The sequence below is a fragment of the Chaetomium fimeti genome (assembly GCF_033439085.1).
Source record: "Chaetomium fimeti strain CBS 168.71 chromosome Unknown B0H64scaffold_11, whole genome shotgun sequence".
NCBI classification, from domain to species: Eukaryota; Fungi; Ascomycota; class Sordariomycetes; order Sordariales; family Chaetomiaceae; genus Chaetomium; species Chaetomium fimeti.
Window position 1 is genome coordinate 313594 of NW_026944339.1, and position 17761 is coordinate 331354.

The 17761-nt window shown below is 55.9% G+C and overlaps 9 protein-coding genes across 9 annotated transcripts; 6 read left to right on the forward strand and 3 right to left on the reverse strand.

Annotated features, from left to right (window-relative positions):
• The first annotated feature begins 328 nt into the window (after positions 1 to 328).
• Positions 329 to 1640, forward strand: B0H64DRAFT_49587 (uncharacterized protein). The gene is made up of 2 exons (XM_062808329.1): positions 329 to 815; positions 902 to 1640. Exons 1-2 carry the CDS (start codon positions 624 to 626, stop codon positions 1463 to 1465), a joined length of 756 nt encoding a protein of 251 aa, XP_062654429.1. The 5' UTR covers positions 329 to 623; the 3' UTR covers positions 1466 to 1640.
• B0H64DRAFT_49549 (uncharacterized protein) lies at positions 1567 to 3854 on the forward strand. Its single transcript, XM_062808328.1, has 8 exons — positions 1567 to 1926; positions 1980 to 2115; positions 2172 to 2350; positions 2404 to 2440; positions 2499 to 2566; positions 2633 to 3024; positions 3085 to 3152; positions 3255 to 3854. Exons 1-8 carry the CDS (start codon positions 1795 to 1797, stop codon positions 3674 to 3676), a joined length of 1434 nt encoding a protein of 477 aa, XP_062654430.1. The 5' UTR covers positions 1567 to 1794; the 3' UTR covers positions 3677 to 3854.
• Positions 3855 to 4108: 254 nt separating this feature from the next.
• Positions 4109 to 4711, forward strand: B0H64DRAFT_331599 (uncharacterized protein; the record flags this gene model as incomplete). The annotated part of the gene is made up of 2 exons (XM_062801011.1): positions 4109 to 4546; positions 4637 to 4711. 2 exons carry the CDS (start codon positions 4109 to 4111, stop codon positions 4709 to 4711), a joined length of 513 nt encoding a protein of 170 aa, XP_062654431.1.
• B0H64DRAFT_478767 (uncharacterized protein) lies at positions 4493 to 6043 on the reverse strand. Its single transcript, XM_062808267.1, has 4 exons — positions 5620 to 6043; positions 5500 to 5563; positions 4637 to 5430; positions 4493 to 4546 (listed from the first exon to the last, which is right to left on the reverse strand). The coding sequence occupies exons 1-3, from the start codon at positions 6008 to 6010 to the stop codon at positions 4992 to 4994; spliced, it is 894 nt and encodes a 297-aa protein (XP_062654432.1). The 5' UTR covers positions 6011 to 6043; the 3' UTR covers positions 4493 to 4546; positions 4637 to 4991.
• Positions 6044 to 6295: 252 nt separating this feature from the next.
• Positions 6296 to 8743, reverse strand: B0H64DRAFT_410930 (major facilitator superfamily domain-containing protein). Its single transcript, XM_062804821.1, has 8 exons — positions 8472 to 8743; positions 8354 to 8403; positions 8221 to 8291; positions 7984 to 8158; positions 7860 to 7930; positions 7617 to 7785; positions 7160 to 7561; positions 6296 to 7089 (listed from the first exon to the last, which is right to left on the reverse strand). Exons 1-8 carry the CDS (start codon positions 8510 to 8512, stop codon positions 6440 to 6442), a joined length of 1629 nt encoding a protein of 542 aa, XP_062654433.1. The 5' UTR covers positions 8513 to 8743; the 3' UTR covers positions 6296 to 6439.
• A 152-nt stretch (positions 8744 to 8895) lies between these two features.
• Positions 8896 to 9451, forward strand: B0H64DRAFT_410931 (uncharacterized protein). Its single transcript, XM_062804822.1, has one exon. The coding sequence runs from the start codon at positions 9167 to 9169 to the stop codon at positions 9407 to 9409; it is 243 nt and encodes an 80-aa protein (XP_062654434.1). The 5' UTR covers positions 8896 to 9166; the 3' UTR covers positions 9410 to 9451.
• Positions 9452 to 10440: 989 nt separating this feature from the next.
• On the forward strand, positions 10441 to 12641 carry B0H64DRAFT_436311 (uncharacterized protein). Its single transcript, XM_062806185.1, has 4 exons — positions 10441 to 11418; positions 11503 to 11806; positions 11893 to 12261; positions 12334 to 12641. The coding sequence occupies exons 1-4, from the start codon at positions 10572 to 10574 to the stop codon at positions 12455 to 12457; spliced, it is 1644 nt and encodes a 547-aa protein (XP_062654435.1). The 5' UTR covers positions 10441 to 10571; the 3' UTR covers positions 12458 to 12641.
• A 289-nt stretch (positions 12642 to 12930) lies between these two features.
• Positions 12931 to 13771, forward strand: B0H64DRAFT_478770 (uncharacterized protein; the record flags this gene model as incomplete). The annotated part of the gene is made up of 1 exon (XM_062808268.1): positions 12931 to 13771. One exon carries the CDS (start codon positions 12931 to 12933, stop codon positions 13765 to 13767), a length of 837 nt encoding a protein of 278 aa, XP_062654436.1. The 3' UTR covers positions 13768 to 13771.
• A 111-nt stretch (positions 13772 to 13882) lies between these two features.
• Positions 13883 to 17665, reverse strand: B0H64DRAFT_331292 (uncharacterized protein; the record flags this gene model as incomplete). The annotated part of the gene is made up of 7 exons (XM_062800990.1): positions 13883 to 14509; positions 14573 to 14771; positions 14829 to 16926; positions 16978 to 17275; positions 17315 to 17334; positions 17404 to 17560; positions 17621 to 17665. 7 exons carry the CDS (start codon positions 17663 to 17665, stop codon positions 13883 to 13885), a joined length of 3444 nt encoding a protein of 1147 aa, XP_062654437.1.
• Between the last annotated feature and the right edge of the window lie 96 nt (positions 17666 to 17761).

A 17761-nucleotide genomic window follows, 5' to 3' on the forward strand; every position in this document is an offset into this window, starting at 1 on the left:
ACCAGTTCGATAAACGAACATAGGTGACTCCATGGTCCTTGGACAGAATTGTCATTTGGTTGCTCTTGTAAGAATTGCCTATTGTAGTATTGTATGAAGTACAGATTAAAGACGAGATTTTGAGACTCAGGTTCCTGCACTCAGTCCCCCTGAAGCCGAATATTTTGTGGGGACGAGCAACAAGCCCTCGAGGCCCCACATGTCAGGGCTGCCACATGGTTGGTGCTTGATGGTTGCCCGTTTTGGAATTGAACCTCTTGTTCAGGTGCCGGTGAAGAACGCGACCATCGAAAAACTCTGCAGAAACACGGCGCGCGGTACGCAATGGGGCATGCAACTCGGCCGGACGAAGATCTCGGCGAACTACCGCCCCTCACCTTCCTTCCTAGACTTCGAGTCGGCGATGATGGACACCCTCCTGTGGGTACGATTTGCCCAAGCCCTTGCCTTGAACTGCCTTGAACCCCGCGGCCCGAAAGTGACGCCAAGTCGGGACGAACAAACAAGATTTTTGTCTGTGAGCCGCGGTTGAAGCTGGCCCCACCAGACTCCTGCTCAACATTCCACATTCTCGCTCGTCCCACTGGTTTGGCGCTGTGAGAGGCTGTCAACGCTTACGAAGCATGCGGGCTGCAAGGGCTGGGCTGCTCGATGGGTTGCCATGTCCGCGGGACGTTGCATGGCCCATTTTATCTTTTATCGTGCGACAGGCTCCGTTGCGGGAGATACTGACACTTTTTGGTTCCCGCCGTGGCGAAACCATCAATTCGCAAGCAACTCCCTGCCGGCGAACCAACCGCACCAAGACTGACGAAGTACATCCACTAGTCGTTGGATACCACCGTCCGCATCATGAAGAGTATCAAGAACCATCCTCTTCAGCTCATGAAAACATCGGCAGTCTCACAGCCTTCCATACGCGCAACAGCCTTCCGTTTTGAGGTGCCAGACTTGCACGTGCAAAACCGATGCATTCCAGGGCCTGGGTCCTTGGCGTACATACATACCAACTCGAACCGGCGGCATGTCAACTCAACTTCGGTGTCGACTCGGAGCCGGCCGAGTGCATGGAGCATGGCGAGTTCCTCGACTGCATCAGGGCATCACTCTTATAATACCCGAATACAAATTCCTCGTTCTGCGTTGCATCAAGGGTGTTTTGTTCGTGGACAAATCCATCCAATCGCCTTCATGGCTACCAGGGTCGGAGAGAGGGCCCGTTTTCGTCAAATCCCGCGCGACCCAACAACTCACCCCCGTCATGTCAAACGCCCGCAAACGCCCCGCCTCGGCCCACGGCGAAGCGGGTCAGGATCTCCATCCGCGGCTTTCACATGAGGAGTCCTCCGACCGTCTTGGCCATTCACCATCTCTCAACGGTTGCAACGAACGAGGTTGGCCCGTGACAGCTCCGCCCGAGAGAAGGGCCGGTGGTATCTCGCAAGATCAAAATTGTGACTGGTAGCAGCATGCCCCGTCTTGGGCAAGGCCCTAATTTCAATGCGTCTGCTGCACGCTCTGCACCGCCAGTAAGGGCCCGATCTGCCAAGGACTCCCTGCTGTGACATGTCAACGTGGTTTCCATGCACTTGGGACCTGGGGTCGGCATCCGGCTCATGTTTGGCGGGTCGGCTGCGGTAGCTCTCGGGGACGTAAATACAAGGTGTCCCCCCCAGTCCGTTCGGTCGGGACCGAGTGACGGGCTGTCAAGTCTCCGCCTTCGTCTCTTCCCCAGCTTCTTCACCCAGGGTCTCGAGCCAGGCTGCGAGGGCCCATTGCGAATGGTGACCTGACATGTCGTCCTTCCGAAACGCATGCGCCATTCTTGGCCTGTGTCTTCTCACCTTGGCCAATGGCGCCTCCGCCGGTACTACCGACGTCTCGATCCCGCTCGACGAAGGCTACGCAGCCCTCCCAGACTGCGCAGTATGTGCTGCAGCCGCCCATGGAACAGACAGTCGGCTGACGTATCACACCAGCGGAACTGTTTTACTACAGCGATAAGCCAGTCTGCCTGCCCCTCGGTGGACGCCGCTTGCCTCTGCGGCGATGTCCAGTTTGACAAAGCGGTCACGGGGTGCATTCAATCATCCTGCACCATCAGAGAGTCTCTCAGTATGGCCTTCCTGGCGAACATACCTAGCCATTGGCGGTACGCTGATGCTGCGTAGCTGCCAAGAACATCACCTCGCTCATGTGCGGGAACTCACCCGAGAAGGACGGAAGCCTTATCCCGATATACTCTGTCTTCATCGGCCTGGCCGTCGTCGCCGTGATCCTGCGCCTGGTTTCCCGGGTCCTCACGCAGGCCTACTTTTGGTGGGATGACTTTGCCAACCTCTTTGGCTTCGTATGTGCACTCGCCCGTCGAACCAATGTTGACATTTGCTAACAGAGTTCAAGATTGGCGCTGCGCTGGTCACTGCTATGAATCTTAAAGGTGACCTGCCCTGCCGTTTGAAGCCCCATGCCGAAACCTAACCGTGCTTTTTACCTAGCCGTCGACCTTGGGCAAGCCTTGGATATCTGGTTCGTCCCGCACAACAACGTCACGCTCATTATCAAGGTAACCTAACCCGTTCCAACTACGGTCCACCCCTCATCGCTGACTCAATAATTCACGCCATCATAGATGTTTTTCGTCGAGATGGTTTTCTACACCATCACCCGATTCTTCTTACGCGCCTCCATCATCCTCTTTTACATGCGCATCTTCCCGCCCAGCTCGGACAGCAAGCTCGGCCGTGTGCTGCAGTACACCATGATATTCAACGTCGTTTATTACCTCAGCTTCCTCTTTGCCGTCATATTCCAGTGCACACCCATCTCGAACTTTTGGAACCAGTGGGAGGGCGTCCACCAGGGCAGCTGTGGCAACGGCAACATACTCGCTTGGGTGGCAGCCGCGACGGGCATCGCGTTCGACCTGTGGCTGCTGGCACTGCCATTCCCGCAGTTGCTGGCGCTGAACTTGCACTGGAAGAAAAAGGTGATGGGGGCAATGATGTTTTTCGTCGGTGCTGCGTGGGTGCCCCTTCCTGCCGCTACTCACGAGCCTCCAGTCATACTGACAACCACCCCCAGCGTCATGATCATCAGCCTCGTCCGGCTCAAAACCATCGACGAGTTCACACGCACCGGCAACCCAACCAGTCAGTCCACTCCCCTCGCGCCTCCCTACTTACACTCTCCCACCCCAACCCCCAACCCACCCTTCTCAACCCAGACACCCACTAACCCCTTCCCATTCACAGAGGACATAGTCCAAGTATGCCTCTGGTCCAGCATCGAGCTCGACGTCGGCGTCATCTGCCCCTGCCTGCCCTCCTTCCGCCTGCTGCTGCGCCGCATGCTCCCCCATGTCGTCGGCACCTCGTCGCGCTACGAGCTCGAGCCCGTGACCAACCTCACCAGTACGGGAGCGGGGGCGTCTAGTATGCGGAGCGGGGTGAGGAAGAGTTTGGGGGGACCGGCTGGGGGGACGGGTGGTGGTGGTGCTGGTGGTGGAGGTGGTGGTGGGAAGATTGTGGTGGAGAATACGATTGCGATTCAGTATGGGGAGGTGGGGGATGATGGCGGGAGTTGTGCGAGCGTGAGGGGGTTGGTGGAGGGGAGGGTGTCGTCGGTTGGGGATGAGGAGAGTGGGCGGAAGAGTATGGGGAGGAGAGGGGGGTAGGCTATCTAGGGTTAGGAATTTGCACTTTGCTGTTTTATGAGGAATGGAGTTGTAGCAGTGGGTGCGTTGTGGTTGTTGTTGTCCGGCGCCGGTCTGGGGAATATGCACTTTGCCCAGGGCCCTTTTGGAGGTCTCCGTCCGCATCTGGCCCTTCCTCCCTTTGGGCTCCCGCTTCTAACAGGTCGCAGTCGGCCTTCCTTCCACTTCCCCCCTTCCGTCCCGCGTCTCTCGGTCTTTCCAACCAATCGCTACGAAGCACAGTCCGACCGGTGGGGACTTCCGGACCTCCTTCGTCGGACAGACTCACTCAACAGAGAGCAACCAACACACAGGCTGTTCCACAACATAAAACCGCTCACTTCCTTCATTCCACTCCCACCTCAAAACCAAACATCACAACCTCAACAAAGCCAACAACAACCACCACCCACCATGGTAACCTTCAACTTCGCCTACACCGCCCCCATCAACCCCCCCGGAGCCACCCCCACGCTCACCCCCGCCCAAGTCTGGACCGGCCTGCAATACAAGGTCCGCCGCGCCGAGAAATTCGTGCCCGTCATCACGGCGTGCGAGGTCGTCTCGGAAGAAAAACCCGCCGCCGGCACCGACGGCGCCCACGTCATCACGCGGCTGGCGACCTTCCGCGAGGGGGCCGGGCCCAAGGGCGGCGGCACGATCCGCGAGGTGTGCCGGCTGTACGCGCCGTGCCGGATCGATTTTGTGCAGGAGGATGGCACGACGGTGGGGAATTATGTGAGTTTGGGGCCGGAGGGGGAGTTGATGATGACGTATGTGTTTGAGTGGAGGGTGGAGGGGGTGGAGGAGGGGGGGGAGAAGGCCAGGGAGTTGGAGGGGGGGTATGTTAAGGTGAGTTTTGCGTTTTGGTTTTGTTTTGTTTGGTTTGGGGGGGGATAGGGAGAGGGGGTTGATGAGTGACTGACTGACTGACGGTTATAGATGGCCAAGATGGCGGTGGAGGGCAGCATCGACACGATTCGGAAGATTGTTGAGGGGGAGATTGCTATGGACTGAGAAGGCTGGAAGGTGTTGTGGCCACCAAAAGTCATCGTTGGGGTAAGGGCGGGTCAGCCTGTGGCATCTTGCATTGACTTTTAGAATGAAGGCTCATCAGCCCCGTCGTGAAGCGATATCAATATGTGGAGATCCCAAATCCTCGCAACCGAGCGGTTATCGTCCAAAGTGTGCCAACCAGCTGCCTCTGATGGAATCATAATTCATGTTAATAACCTCCCTCTGTGTCCAAATCAGGATCCCCCTAACACCAGAGCCATCCACCGTACCCCCATCACGGTCAAAGAGCGTAGAACAGGGTCATGCCCGTGCCCTCAAACTCCGTAGCGGCGCACAGCGCCTCAGTCTGCCCCCCCGTGTCCCGCACCATGTTCCAGAACCGCCCCAGCCCGCTCACCGGCAATCTGGCCGGGAACGATTTCTTGTCCGTCGTCTGCAGCCCGTGGTCCGCCACGAGCACGGGGGAGAATCGGGACAGTCCCATGGGCCTGTCGGTCTGCTCCCCGACATCGAAGTTGTCTGACAGATACCACCACGCCGAGTCGCCGCAAAACTCGGGCTTGGGGTCGAATTTGTGTCGGGGGAATTGCGTGTGGTGCAATTCTGCCCCGTTTCCCCGCGTGGCAATGCTCAGGATGGTCATGCTATCCCGTATCCCGATCCCGAGATCCACGCTGAGGGTGATATTGGACGTCTCGTTTACGACTTTGGAGAATGTCCTGATAATAGGGGGATACTCTGTCAGTCTCACACTGGATGTGGTGTTTTTGCATATTAGGTCAACTTACAGTTGTGCTAGATTCGGCCCTAGGATTTCCGCTCGCGTCCAGAGGATGTCCCCATCGTTCAAATCTGTGCAGAGTCAGTATTTGCGGCTCGTAGACGTGTTGAGTCGGTTGTTGGCATACATAATTGGTGTTCATGTGGAATCAAGAACGTCCCAAACGTCGGGCTGAGCTGGAACATGGCGAATCCAGCGTGTTTACCCTCGGGTGACCGCTCATATACCCACATACCGGCGGAGAGTCGGGTTGAGCAGTCGTCGCCGCAGCAGAGGGCCACACCTTGCGAGACATACGGGGCATCCTTTGCCGTGTCGTCCTCACGGGTGATTACTACGGGAACTGTCCAGCTGGCGTCAATGACGGAGAAGTTGCCGATGTCGGGGATCTCGGAGGTGTGCATGCTGAGTCCGCAGAGATCCCTGCGTTCTTGTAAGCCAAGGGCGCCTGGGGGGTTGGCTGTTGAGAGAAGGAGGAAGAGCCTGATGGCTTGCTTGAAGATTCGTGACTTATGCATGGCGCGATGATCCTGCTTCTGGTTGTGATAGGCGGATTGTTTTGTGAAAGGGGCACGTTGGCAATCTTCATCGAGTGATGGTTGGAGTGGTAGGTGCCTATAAGAGGCGGCAAGGTTGAAGAGTTATCATACCCTCGTGTGCTACATACTCCCCGAGGGTCATGCCGCGATCCTTTAGTTCAGATGAGGGTAAGGGTGTCACGAGTGTTTATTCCTTTGTGATATGACGAGCCACGCGAGCTTTGAAGCCGAAACCCATGACCGGTAACACTGTTTCCATAAACATTGGAAGAAAAAGGGGCTGCTGATATTCTCGGCATCGCAACCCTTAAACTGCTTCTTAAACAAGTTGGGTAACCAATATGTCACTGGCAGAGTTTAGCTGTAATAGTATCTCAACATAAAGAACCATATCACATGCCGCCGCCCTCAATGCGTAGCAACCTCCTTCACGCTCGCCCGGTGCACCCTCGCCAACCACGTCGTAGCCATAAACCGCCTAATCCTCTTCCCCCACAACATAAACACCACCAACGCCAGGTTATTCACCAACACCACCGCACAAAACACACCCGCAATCATCACCGCATACCCATGCTGCAGCACCCAGCTCAGCAAATCCAACCCCATCCCAAACGAAACCGCCTGCTTGCCCAAGTTCATCGCAATCAGCATCTCGCTAATATTCGCCGTATAACTATCAATCGCATACGCCAGCGTAAACGTAAAATAGAAATAGCTCGCAAAGTTCGTCATCGCCACCCCGGCAAAGTACGCCACCCAATGCAAGTCTCTCTCCGCCGCGAACCCGTACACCACCAGGCCCGCGGGCGCCAGCAGCATCACGGGCAGCATGACGCCCAGCCGCATCTCGGCCTCGCGCACCCCGCCGTTCTTGCGCGTCAGGCGTGCGGCCAGGCGGTCGGATGAGGCGTTGAAGGGGATGGCGAGGAGATAGCCCAGGAAGGAGGCTACTGCGATTAGGCCGGAAGAGGTCTGGGACCAGTTGTAGGGCGGGGCGGTAATTTTGAGCGGGAAGGTGTAGTTGAAGCTGAGGGCGCCGAGGCCGATGTAGATTCCTGGAGGGGGTTGTTAGTGGAGAGGAGATAGGGGGGAAGGGGCGTGGTGCGGGTAGAGAGGGGGGCTGACCGTAGGTGGTGATCACCCAGAGCACGTGGGGGACGAGGAAGTAGGTGAAGGAGCGGGCGATCATGAGGAAGAATTCTGTGTCTTTGTCGTAGACACCCCAGAACTTGAGGGTTTGGACGAAGGTCTTGCGGGGTGAGGTGGCTGTTGCGGGTGTTGCGTGCTCGACGTTGACGGCGTTGGAGATGGGGTTCTTGTCGTCGTTTTGGGAGCTGGAGGATTCGTGGGGTGGTTCCGTTACTGGTTTGTTGCGGTGGTAGAGTGTCTCCTCGACGACGAAGAAGGCGAGAATTAGCAGGGCGCACCCAAACGCAAACTCGACGTAGAAGAAGAGGCGCCAGGAGTAGCCGCCGGCAAGCATGTAGCCGGCGTAGAGAGGGCCGGTAGAACCAAAGCATAGGCAGACTGTCCGCATAAACCATTAGTTTTCGAGCGTCCTGAAATCACGAGAGGAACAAACCAGTGTAGTAGCCCAATCGCTTTCCCCGCTCGTGTAGAAAGAAGATGTCGTTGACTAGCTGCACAGGAAGCGCTTCGCACACAGAGGCGGCGAAGCAGTGGATGACTCGCGCCGCCATCAGCCCTTCATACGTCGTTACTTGCGAGCAGGCGATGAGTCCGGCGCAGTACTGCCACCCAGGCTGCAGTTAGATGAGGTTCTCGAAAATCATTTAGAAACCACCAATTAGGGCAAGAAACCTACCCCTATTAGCGACGCCAGCATAACTGGCCGGCGGCCAAACTTGTGATACGCAGGCACTAGGAGAAGAGAGCCTAGGCCCTGGTTAATTCTATCCCCTCGGCTCCCAACGCGTTGGAACACCCACCAAATCCAAAGGCAAGATTCGCATAGCTGATTAGGTTGCTCGCCTTGGTCGGTGAGATCTCAAACTCTTCAGCGTAGATTCCGATGTAGACCGCCGGTCCAAGAAGAGCTGAGTTACTGAGGAACGAGTAGACGGAGCAAACGACAAGGATGAGGCTCTTTCGGGTGTTGGACCACTGCGTAGGGTTTGTCAATCTATCGAGTCCCGTTTGTCCGTGTCAACGACGGGGACACGAACCTGCAATGGGTCATTGGGGTCTTCCGCGGGGACTGGATACAGAGCCTGGCCGTAGCCGGTGTCATCGCCCTCTGGTGCGTTACTGTAAGTACATCCACGGAAAGCACAACGTCGAGGTAGATTATGAGCCCACCTTTGGTGCTGAGGTCGACCGTGCCGGGTACGTCACCCTCCCTAGCGTGACTGTTATACGAAAGGCGTCAGTTAGTTGTTGCCACACGTGTGTGATGTTGTAATATGAGGGGCTGTACCTCTGCACCAAGTGCCTCTCCCTGTTCTGTTGAGAGCCCATGTTCGTAGAGGCTGAGATATTTGGCTCTATTGGACATGTGTGAAGTTGGAAGAAGGATGAAGTGGGATGGGGTGCATGGTAGATTGATGGTTATTTTGACCGGCGGACGACACCGTCACACGGCCGGGGGATGCAGCCATAGTCTAATACATATTTGTGTCGAGTACCATCGGCCGGAGTTGGTCGACTACGACCTTGAGCAACCAGCTTGGTTGTGCAAGCGGCTTCAGATGTCCTGACGAGGATTACCTGCATGATGCAGGGTTCGTGGTTGGGGTGAGATTGGGGAAATGTAACCATGTCTGCCGGATCGAACCAAAGACGATGTGGTTTGGCCCGTCAACCTGGTCCAACCTGGCCGGAACTGGTCCAAACTGGTTTGCTCGGAAATCATGATCCGTGGTACGAATGCGACTTTGAACATTCAACATCCTTGCATCACTGTGTCCGAATCTCCAGGCCTAACCTGAATTACCCCAGTGTTGAACAAACAAGTCTGGAACAAACTAATAGTTCAGTAATATTGGGGAAAGTTGGAGAATGAGGGGCTGCTGCTGAACGCCGAGATGGTCAGCTGGTTGGCGCCATGGCGATATCGACCACAGATGTTGGCGCCATGGCGATATCGACCACAGATTTGGGTCCCGAGAGCTCATGATGGCATGGACTAGCTGGTATGGAACTAGCATGACGGCACTGTCATGCCACTTAGGATGTCCGTGCTGCATAGTAGATCCATGGCGGCCGGCACCAGTTTCCGGTTCGCCGACCAAGGTGCTGCTTTTCTCGGGCCGGACGGTCTGGTATCGGGCGAGGGGTTTTGTTAAAGTATCCCAGAATACCCTCCTGCGGCCCGTGGATGATGAAGGCACGGAACATCTTTTGTTCGGTTATTGATGTAATGCAAAACGATATCACACTCGCGCCCGTGCCGTGTCGGGATGATCTCGACTTTGCATTCCGGCCCCTTCCACGCATACACTCTCCCCTTCGAGCGTTGTGCGGCTGACTTCTGCAGATTCCCTGACCAGGAGCCAGAGAGAGTTGTCTAACCCACCTATTAAGAAGGTCAAGCATTGGTTAGCGTCGGCTGCACGTCCTCTTTCTGCCCGGTCGAGATAGAAACCCACCCACATCAGCCAGCCACATCGTACTACGGCGTCTTAATAACCACTCTCAGCCGTTTAAGGCGTCGATCTACACTTCAACATCGGGCTCACGAGGGGATACGGATCGTCCAGCGTTACTGTCGGGTTGGGAAATGGGAGACAGTGCCTTACCATGAAGGAGTGCGCGTCTTTCGACACTTCTTCGACGTTATCATTTCCCCCGATGTTGCCATGGTTCCTGTGACTTGTGTGGCATCGCACCAGAAAGGAACGTTCCGGGACACGGCCCTTGATAGTTCGTAACTGCGTTTGTGTGTTGGGCTCCCCTCCCCTCAAACTGGTGATAAACACCAGGAAGGGGGGTTGGGTACCAACGCGGCGGGGGACCAGTGAGAGACCAGCGGCACGACGCACGCCTAACGTTTCAGTGAGAGACTGTGCGTTAGCTTCCTGTTGGCCATCTCTACTCATTGGTGCGGGATTAAACTAGAGACCATGGGAAATCAAGAGCATACCGCTGTCATCTTGTCATAGGCTTATCGTAATGCGCCGGGACCTAACTCAGAGTCGATCTCAGGTCTAGACCACATCTTTCCTACCAGACCCTAGATGTTGCAGCTGTCCTGACGATACCCGACAAAGCTGTTTGCCATTCCTTAGGTTCTGTCGGACGCGAATTGCGCCGTGTCTGGTTTGTGGTACTCCCCATGGCGGCGAATCCGGGAACTGCTTTCTTGGGTTTCACCCTGGGTTCTGGCCTGAGCACGGGAACCCCTGATATATTAATCTCTCCCGTCCTTCTTTCACCAGTCTTTTCGCAATCCATCGCAGAACCAAACTTCTCATAGCGCCGCGAACCAGCATTGCAGTCTCCCTAGAACTTACCCCGAGCAGGGGTGACCAGTTACCCCATCCCCCCCTTTGTTTCCGACCAGAATTTCCCTCACATCATGGGCGCGGCAAAATCTCTTCCGGTGGTTGGCGAGGCTCTCACTGTCATCGACAGCGCCGGCCGCACTGTGGCCGCAGGCGTCTGTTACCCCTTCGATCATGAAGCCGCCGAAAAGCTTATCACCAGCGCCGGGAAGTCCTGGGAGGACTATGCGGATCGCAGCATGGTCGCCTCCAACATCAGGCTTGCCTGCGCCGAGCTGAACAACGATGGCCCCCAAACTGCGCGCATAGTCAAAGCGCAGGCCCAAGCCATGGAAGAACTGGGCGAAAACACCCCCGTGGTGGGACACGTCATGGCCGTGGTGCACTACTGCGAAGGGGACGAGGAGGGTGCAGAACGGTGCCTCAACAGCGCCAACCGCTCAACCGCTGTCCTCGCCGTCACGGTGGCTACGGGGGGCGCTGGGGTAGTTGCAGCCGGCACCGCGACATTGGTGGCCGGCCTGGCATACGATGCTGCCGTGACCGCTGAGAAGTCTATCGAAAAGGGGAAGTTCACCCCGAACGGCTACATTAGTCTCGCGGACCAGGCCATCAAGACCGGTGATGCATGCGATGTCTACAACGTTGTCACCACTCCGATCGCCGATTTTGCGACCGGCGCCTTGGGGGGCGAGGGGGGCGCCGTCACTCGCCAGGCAACGGTGAAGATGGCCCAGCCCCTTTCGGAACTGTCTAGTGTGACCCGCAGCCTCGGCAACGAGACCACTGCCGCGGCCTCGACATCGGACTTCCACTTCAGTTACCACGAGCCAAGCGAAGGTGTTCTTCTCGACGACGAGCCCGTTGCCGGGACCAGCGCACCTGAGACTGGAGTGGACTACCATGGAGCGGAGAGCGATCGTACGTTTGGTGGCCCCCGTCCCCGTGCCAAAGGTGCCCGAGCAAAAGCATCAGGGGCGTCGGGGGGACGACCACAGCCGGCAGCCAGGACTCGACCTGAGATGCCCGTGATTGCCGATCCCCACGAAGTCCCTTTACAGGTCAATCTGAATCACATCGAGGGAATCGAGGACATGGATATCGAGCCCCACGAGCCTGTTGTTATTGCAGACACCGATGATATTCACATGGTTTTTAAGTACGAGGACTGTGCTTGGAGATGCATGGCGCGTCTCAAGGACATACCAGTGGAGCAATATGCGAACGAGTACCACGGCGTCCCGTTTGGAACGAAGCTGACTGCAAGGTCTCTTGACCAGATCCAGGCAATGGTCGACCAGCAACATGGGTACGTCGTCCCACGAGCTGAAACGTCATACAGCAAAAGGGAAACCGGATGGGCTAATCACCAAGTGTTCATTCCTCACTAATTAGTGTCCTTGTCACCAACGTCCACCCGGATAACGTACTAGAAGTAGTTCACCAACTCAACAAACGTCTAGGTACACAGAAGGCCGCCGTGGCCTATGGCCGGAACGAGACCAAGTCGGGACACGTCGTCACCATCGAGCCCGTCCGCAAGCGGGCAAACCCCAAGAACCGGTACGAGGCAGAGTACATCAGAGACAACCCAGAGGGCCAGCACCAGCTTTTCGACTACCAGCCCCCAACAAACGCGCCCGACCTCGAGTGGATCGCCACCAAAGGCGTCAACGTCAAACCAGACATGCCCGACGTAGTCCACGTATTCACCGTCCCTCGCGTGGAAGGGGACAACGCCGCCGTCGTTGGGAGGGCTCCGACGTAAGAACCCACCCCGTTTCCAGACGCAACCCTGGTGCTGTTGACGATGCGGTTGTGACTGACCCGGAGCAGGCAGGAAGCTTTGTTGACCCACCATCTTCAGAAAATGCGCGAGGAAAATTTGCTGGAGGCTGCAAGGCGACGCCGGAGTGACCGGGATGCAGATCTTATGGGGCGGAGGGGGTTGGTAAAATAGAAATTGGCCAGGACGAGGGTGTTAAGGCGAGGTTGTTGAGGTCTGTTATGCAATGGGTAACGGTAGATCGCGAACCGGTCCGTGAAACCTTGTCTGGTGGTGGTTGGTATTCAGGGGTTAGACTTTGAGGGGGAGAACCTTTGGTCCAAGACTTCGTGCAGCATGGAATCCAGATGGTTGAGCCAAAAACATGTTTACTCCTTTTGTTAGCCCTGTTATAACTCCCCAGCCCTCCGTTGTTGTTCACGGGAGGACCCCGGCACCATCCCGCGATATAACGGACTCGACAAAGATTCAAGGCTTTGTTAGCCCAAGGTGATATCACAATTTCCTCCGATATAAATGAGAACGTGTTATTGGTTTTCATCCCCTCGCCATTGCACTTTGTTATAACCCCCGTAAAGGACTGACTAAAACCAAAACCAGGATTTCTACCAATATTACGGGTAATTAGCATCCTAACAAACCAAACCATGGCCGAAACTAACAAGCGGCGAGGCATTCCAACCGAGATTCTGAACGACATCGCCCGCAAAATCCCCGACTTCCGTGCCTTGTGCACCTTCGCGCGGTGCAACACTCTCACCTACAAGATAGCCAACCCGCTACTCTGGGAACGAGAGGTGCTACGGAGCAAGGGCAAGCCGGCGCTCTACTGGGCCATCGAGAACAACGACCATGCTACCATCACCAAGGCGCTCGATATGTACGCTTCGGCCGGTGCGACTGGGTTGCTCGACGGCACGGGTGTCGACTTTGAAAGCTTTTGGTGGGCCGATGGCCGCGGCGCCATGAAGAACATGCTCTCGCCTGCCATGCTGGCGGTAGAGGTTGGGACGCTGGAGACGCTGCGGCTCATTGTCACACACCCGGCCGGGTGCAACCTCAACATGCGGCGAACGCCCGGGTCTGACAGCTGGGGTACAGCGCATCTCGTGTCCTGCCAATTCAAGTCGCAGCACCTCGAAGTACCATGCCGCTGCTGGCTGCACAAGGAGTGCGAGAGATACACGTGCAAAAGGTGGGACAGGATCGGTACCTTTATGGACTTTATGTGCTGTGAGACGGCACTGCACTTGGCCATCAAGGCGCAGAGCACGGCGAAGTTGCGGTTGTTGCTGGACGCTGGGGCGGAATTGCCCTCCCCCGATGATATCTGGCACCGGTGTAGGGCTACCACACTCGAGGAGCTTGTAGAGGCTAGCTTTCGAGGGACTTTTGCCGAAGGCGGGATGGTGCACCAGGATATGATGAATATAGTCAAGGCACATAACGAACGCCGAGAAATCCTGGCCGCCCTTGAAGAATAATCACAGGGAAATATAACCATTAGTTCATTCCTTAGCACTGCTCATATGTGAAGATGTCGTGTGACTTGATGCATGATTTTGTAGTCCTTACTTCCTATACACCTCCCCTATTCTATTAGTTCAAAGCCAACATATTCGGTGCTTCTACCACGTTGAGGAACTGAATCGCCGGATTTCCTGGTTCCGCTGAGCTTGCGACTTTGGGGATCCCGCCTCCTCCAGTCCTAGTACCGCTCGTGTCCCCCTGTTGGCTCTGATCTTCGAGGACAATCACGTTGATCACTGTAAGCCTCGGGACCCCCGACCGCAAGATTGGCATCAGCTCCTCCAAAACCATTACCTCGTCAAACCCCAAGGCCCTTTCAAGGACAGAACCAGGCGCCTCTCCAGCTTCCAATCTGCGTTTAAGATCCCGCACAAACGGCATAGCCCGCTTCATATCCCCGTTCTCCACCTTCTTCACCACGCTCTTCACGTCCAGCGTGCCTCCGTCAAACATGTCTCGAACGAGATCAACATAACGTTGCTGCCACGCCGGCCAGGACCTTGCCACGTATATGTTCAGGCACTTGTCTTTGATCGGGTCGAAGAGCACTCCCTTGCCCTTAGCCAGGCGCTTCTGCTGGCCGGCGTAGGCTGCTAGGACGCGGGATGTCGTTGTTCTGATGTACTCGGAAGTAGATTCCATCTCGGGGCTAGGCTCAGCGACACCAGGGAAAACCTCGAGCTGAATGGTAGAGGGCTGTAAACTCCGAGTTAGCATAGCTGGCGAATAGGGACCGCTGGAGACGGGGCTCCCTGGTACCTTCAGCAGGACTTCTCTCCAAATATAATCTGCCCAATGCGGCGCAAAAATGGACAGCATCAGTGCTTGCCATTCCAGATAGTAGCGGATACATTCACGGTGCATTCCGATGGATGCTGAATGGGTGGCGGCACGGTAGCTATCGCGAGCCGCGGTAAAGTCGTAGAACCCGGATTTGAGAGCCGCCTTGAAGTTGGTACTGTTTGCCACTATTAGTGTCTTGCCTGAATGTTCTGCGCGTGGTTCTTGAACTTACGACCGGTATGCGTGAACGGTTTGGCGGATCAATACCATCAAGTCGTTCAAGAACAGCGAGTCCCAGAATTTCTGGGGACCTGTTCTCTGGATGGAGTCGACATTGTCCAGCTTCTCTACAGCTCGAACCTGACTGTATTCTTCGCCGGGCTTCAACAATCGCGCTTGTTGGACGACATTCTCGATCCACCGTTTCAGCTCAAACAGTTTCAGGATCGTAGCGTTGGCAGTTGTCTCTTCGAAGTTGGCGTCGTCGATGCCGTCCCCGCCGTCGGCGAGGGCGATCCGAGTCGCATCCGCCCCGAACTTATCCACCGCGCTGGTCAGCGTCATAAAGTTTCCCGTACTCTTGCTCATCTTCTCGCCGTTGAGCGTCAGATGGCCATTGAGTCTGATACCCTTTGGAAGCAAGCCCGGTGCTTGTTTCCCCCAGATGGCTTGATGGATGTAAAGAAAGAACACAAAATGGTTGTTCACAAGGTCTTTCCCGCTAATGCGAACATCCAACGGGTACCAGTACGTGAACTCCCTCCTCATAGCGTCGAGCGTCGCCCTCGGAATCTCACTCTCCACCCCATCAGCAAGAGCAAACACATAATCCCACACCCCATCCGTCATCTGCGACGCCCCAACCCCCGCACTCCCAGGCCGCTGCCCATAAATATCAGCATGCAAAAACCCCGCGACGGTATAATACGCCATGTACACGGCCGAATCCGACAAACCCTCCACCATCTGTGACGGATCCCACGGCAGCCCCGTCCCCAATCCATACTGGCGCGTGACGGACCACTCGCGCATCCACCCAAACGTCTGCTCGAGCGCGTGCTTGGTGACGGCGCCGAAACAGTTGAACGACCCCAGCCCGTCCTCGCCGCGCAGGTGGCTGAGCGTCGCGTCCCGCCACGGCTCGTCCACGCCGTATGCTAGGAACCATTGGTCCAGGAATGCGGCGACGCAGTCCTCGCCGGAGCGAGAGGTTACCGGGCCGTCGGGCTCGCAGTAGATGAAGGCATCTCCTGAGTCGAGAAGCTGCTGGCGGATTTGGGTCTTGGCTTCTTGGACTGGCATCCCAGTGAATGGCCCGTAAACCATGGTGCCCTGGTAGAAGCCAACCTTGTAGGCGAGTTCTTTGGCCTCGGCCAACTGTCGCTCGTCTTTGGGGGAGTTGATCTTGAGCTTTTTGACGAGGGTTGGGGCAATGGTATTGCCGTATTCGGGTGTGTCGATGATCGGCAAGATGTCTTGACACACCCACTGGGGATCGATGCCGTAGTGCGCAGCCTTTTTGAATAGCTCGAGCGTCGTGACATGGTCGGCTGGACTGTCTGATGGTACGGATGTAACCACGCCGGTCCCCTTTGTAGGCTTGATCGTGTCCACGGGCAGGACGTAGATGACATCTCGGGCGCTGAGCGGTGCACGAACAGCCGTGCCGACTAAATCGACGCCCTTGATCTCCATGACCTTGGGGACGCTTCCCCAGTCAGGGAAGATTCCTTGGAATGCCATGTTGCGTGCAGCTCTGTCTGTGGCGAGGTAGAAGACCGTGTCGGAGACCTTGAAGATGCCGTACGAGATGTTGTAAGAGACAAAAAGATTCGTTTGACCGTACATGGTTTCCGGGCGTAGGGTTGCTGGGATCATGAAGACGTCGGCGTTGCTTGGGAGGGAGTTGTTCGTCGAAATGACTGTCTTGGCCCGCGCGGACCAGTCCACGACCTTGCACCTCAGACCGATATATTCCTGGACCAGGACACCTTCCCCAGAAGCACGATCATGGTCCAGACATGGCTGGCCATCCTTCGGGGAATACACTGTGAACCGTTTCCCGAAGCGGATCTTCCCAAGATCCCTAAGCCGCCGCATTTGCCAGCGGACGAAAGAGTCGTAGTACGGGTTGATATCAGTTGTGATGAAGCTGCGGCGCCAGTCGATCCCACAGCCGAACTCGGTGAGATGTTGCTGCCACAGCTGGGGGAAATAGTGCAACCAGTATTTGGCATCGGCGAATTTGTGAATTTCCTCGCGGGGGATGCCCAACGACAGCATCACTTGGAACTGGTACTTTGCCTTGGCGGACTTAAGTGCTGCCTTGCCTACAGTACCATTAGCAACCTAAAGCTGACCCTTAAAGACGTGAAGCCTACCTTTCTTTACGTTGGTGAACTTAGTAACATCGTCCTTAGGCTTGGGCAGCAGCACTGATGCGCCCCCCAACGCTTCGGTGGCGACACTTTCGTTATAACCCGTGAATAGCTCTCCGAACATGGCAATCTCGTTTGCAAGTTTGTCTGCGCAAGCCTTGATAGGCATACCCGTTGCGTGGTACCCCTGAGGATACAACGTGTTCTTGCCTTCAGCCCTAGCAACACGAGTGGTGAAGTCTACCTTGGAGATGGTGAAGCCATGGCCTAGATGCGGGACACCATTCACGTAACTGAGCGTCTATTAGCAAGAGGGATACAACGCAAGTGTGAGATCGACTTGCGGGTATGCCATGGTTCCTGAGTTTGCAAGTCAGCACCTGCCCGGGAATGGTAGACAAGGTCGGGACTAGCGAGGTTAATACTAACCAAAGAACTTGGGAACCTTGCCTCGCAGCTCATCCGCCGAAATCGACTCCAGCGGATATTCCGAGCATGACGGAGCATCGGACTCGAATACCTTCTCTGCTGCCCATAGCTTTTGGTATTTCTTCTCGATCGCCTTGAGGGTATCCCTCTTTTCTGTCTATCGAAGGGTTAAAGTTGGTTTGAATATCATGAGAATGACCAGAACATGAAATCGTACATTTTCGATCTTCATCGTGCCGTGGGAGTTTGGGTTTTCACCCATGGCGGGAACGGGCGCTACCGATGAATCGGCACTCATTTCTGGAGAGCTTTCACTGTTAATGTTTATCACAGAGACAGCCAACGGAACTGTGGTACA

Coding starts and splice junctions, on each gene's coding strand:
- B0H64DRAFT_49587 (XM_062808329.1), top strand. CDS start 624: ATGCGGGCTGCAAGGGCTGGGCTGCTCGATGGGTTGCCATGTCCGCGG. Junction 816..901: donor ACCGCACCAAGACTGACGAA/GTACATCCACTA, acceptor AAACATCGGCAG/TCTCACAGCCTTCCATACGC.
- B0H64DRAFT_49549 (XM_062808328.1), top strand. CDS start 1,795: ATGTCGTCCTTCCGAAACGCATGCGCCATTCTTGGCCTGTGTCTTCTC. Junction 2,116..2,171: donor CACCATCAGAGAGTCTCTCA/GTATGGCCTTCC, acceptor GATGCTGCGTAG/CTGCCAAGAACATCACCTCG. Junction 3,153..3,254: donor ACGCACCGGCAACCCAACCA/GTCAGTCCACTC, acceptor TCCCATTCACAG/AGGACATAGTCCAAGTATGC.
- B0H64DRAFT_478767 (XM_062808267.1), bottom strand. CDS start 6,010: ATGCATAAGTCACGAATCTTCAAGCAAGCCATCAGGCTCTTCCTCCTT. Junction 5,564..5,619: donor TCCACATGAACACCAATTAT/GTATGCCAACAA, acceptor GACTCTGCACAG/ATTTGAACGATGGGGACATC. Junction 5,431..5,499: donor GGGCCGAATCTAGCACAACT/GTAAGTTGACCT, acceptor CCCTATTATCAG/GACATTCTCCAAAGTCGTAA.
- B0H64DRAFT_410930 (XM_062804821.1), bottom strand. CDS start 8,512: ATGGGCTCTCAACAGAACAGGGAGAGGCACTTGGTGCAGAG. Junction 8,404..8,471: donor GAGAGGCACTTGGTGCAGAG/GTACAGCCCCTC, acceptor TTCGTATAACAG/TCACGCTAGGGAGGGTGACG. Junction 8,159..8,220: donor ACCCCAATGACCCATTGCAG/GTTCGTGTCCCC, acceptor AACCCTACGCAG/TGGTCCAACACCCGAAAGAG.
- B0H64DRAFT_410931 (XM_062804822.1), top strand. CDS start 9,167: ATGATGGCATGGACTAGCTGGTATGGAACTAGCATGACGGCACTGTCA.
- B0H64DRAFT_436311 (XM_062806185.1), top strand. CDS start 10,572: ATGGGCGCGGCAAAATCTCTTCCGGTGGTTGGCGAGGCTCTCACTGTC. Junction 11,807..11,892: donor ATGGTCGACCAGCAACATGG/GTACGTCGTCCC, acceptor CTCACTAATTAG/TGTCCTTGTCACCAACGTCC. Junction 12,262..12,333: donor GTCGTTGGGAGGGCTCCGAC/GTAAGAACCCAC, acceptor GACCCGGAGCAG/GCAGGAAGCTTTGTTGACCC.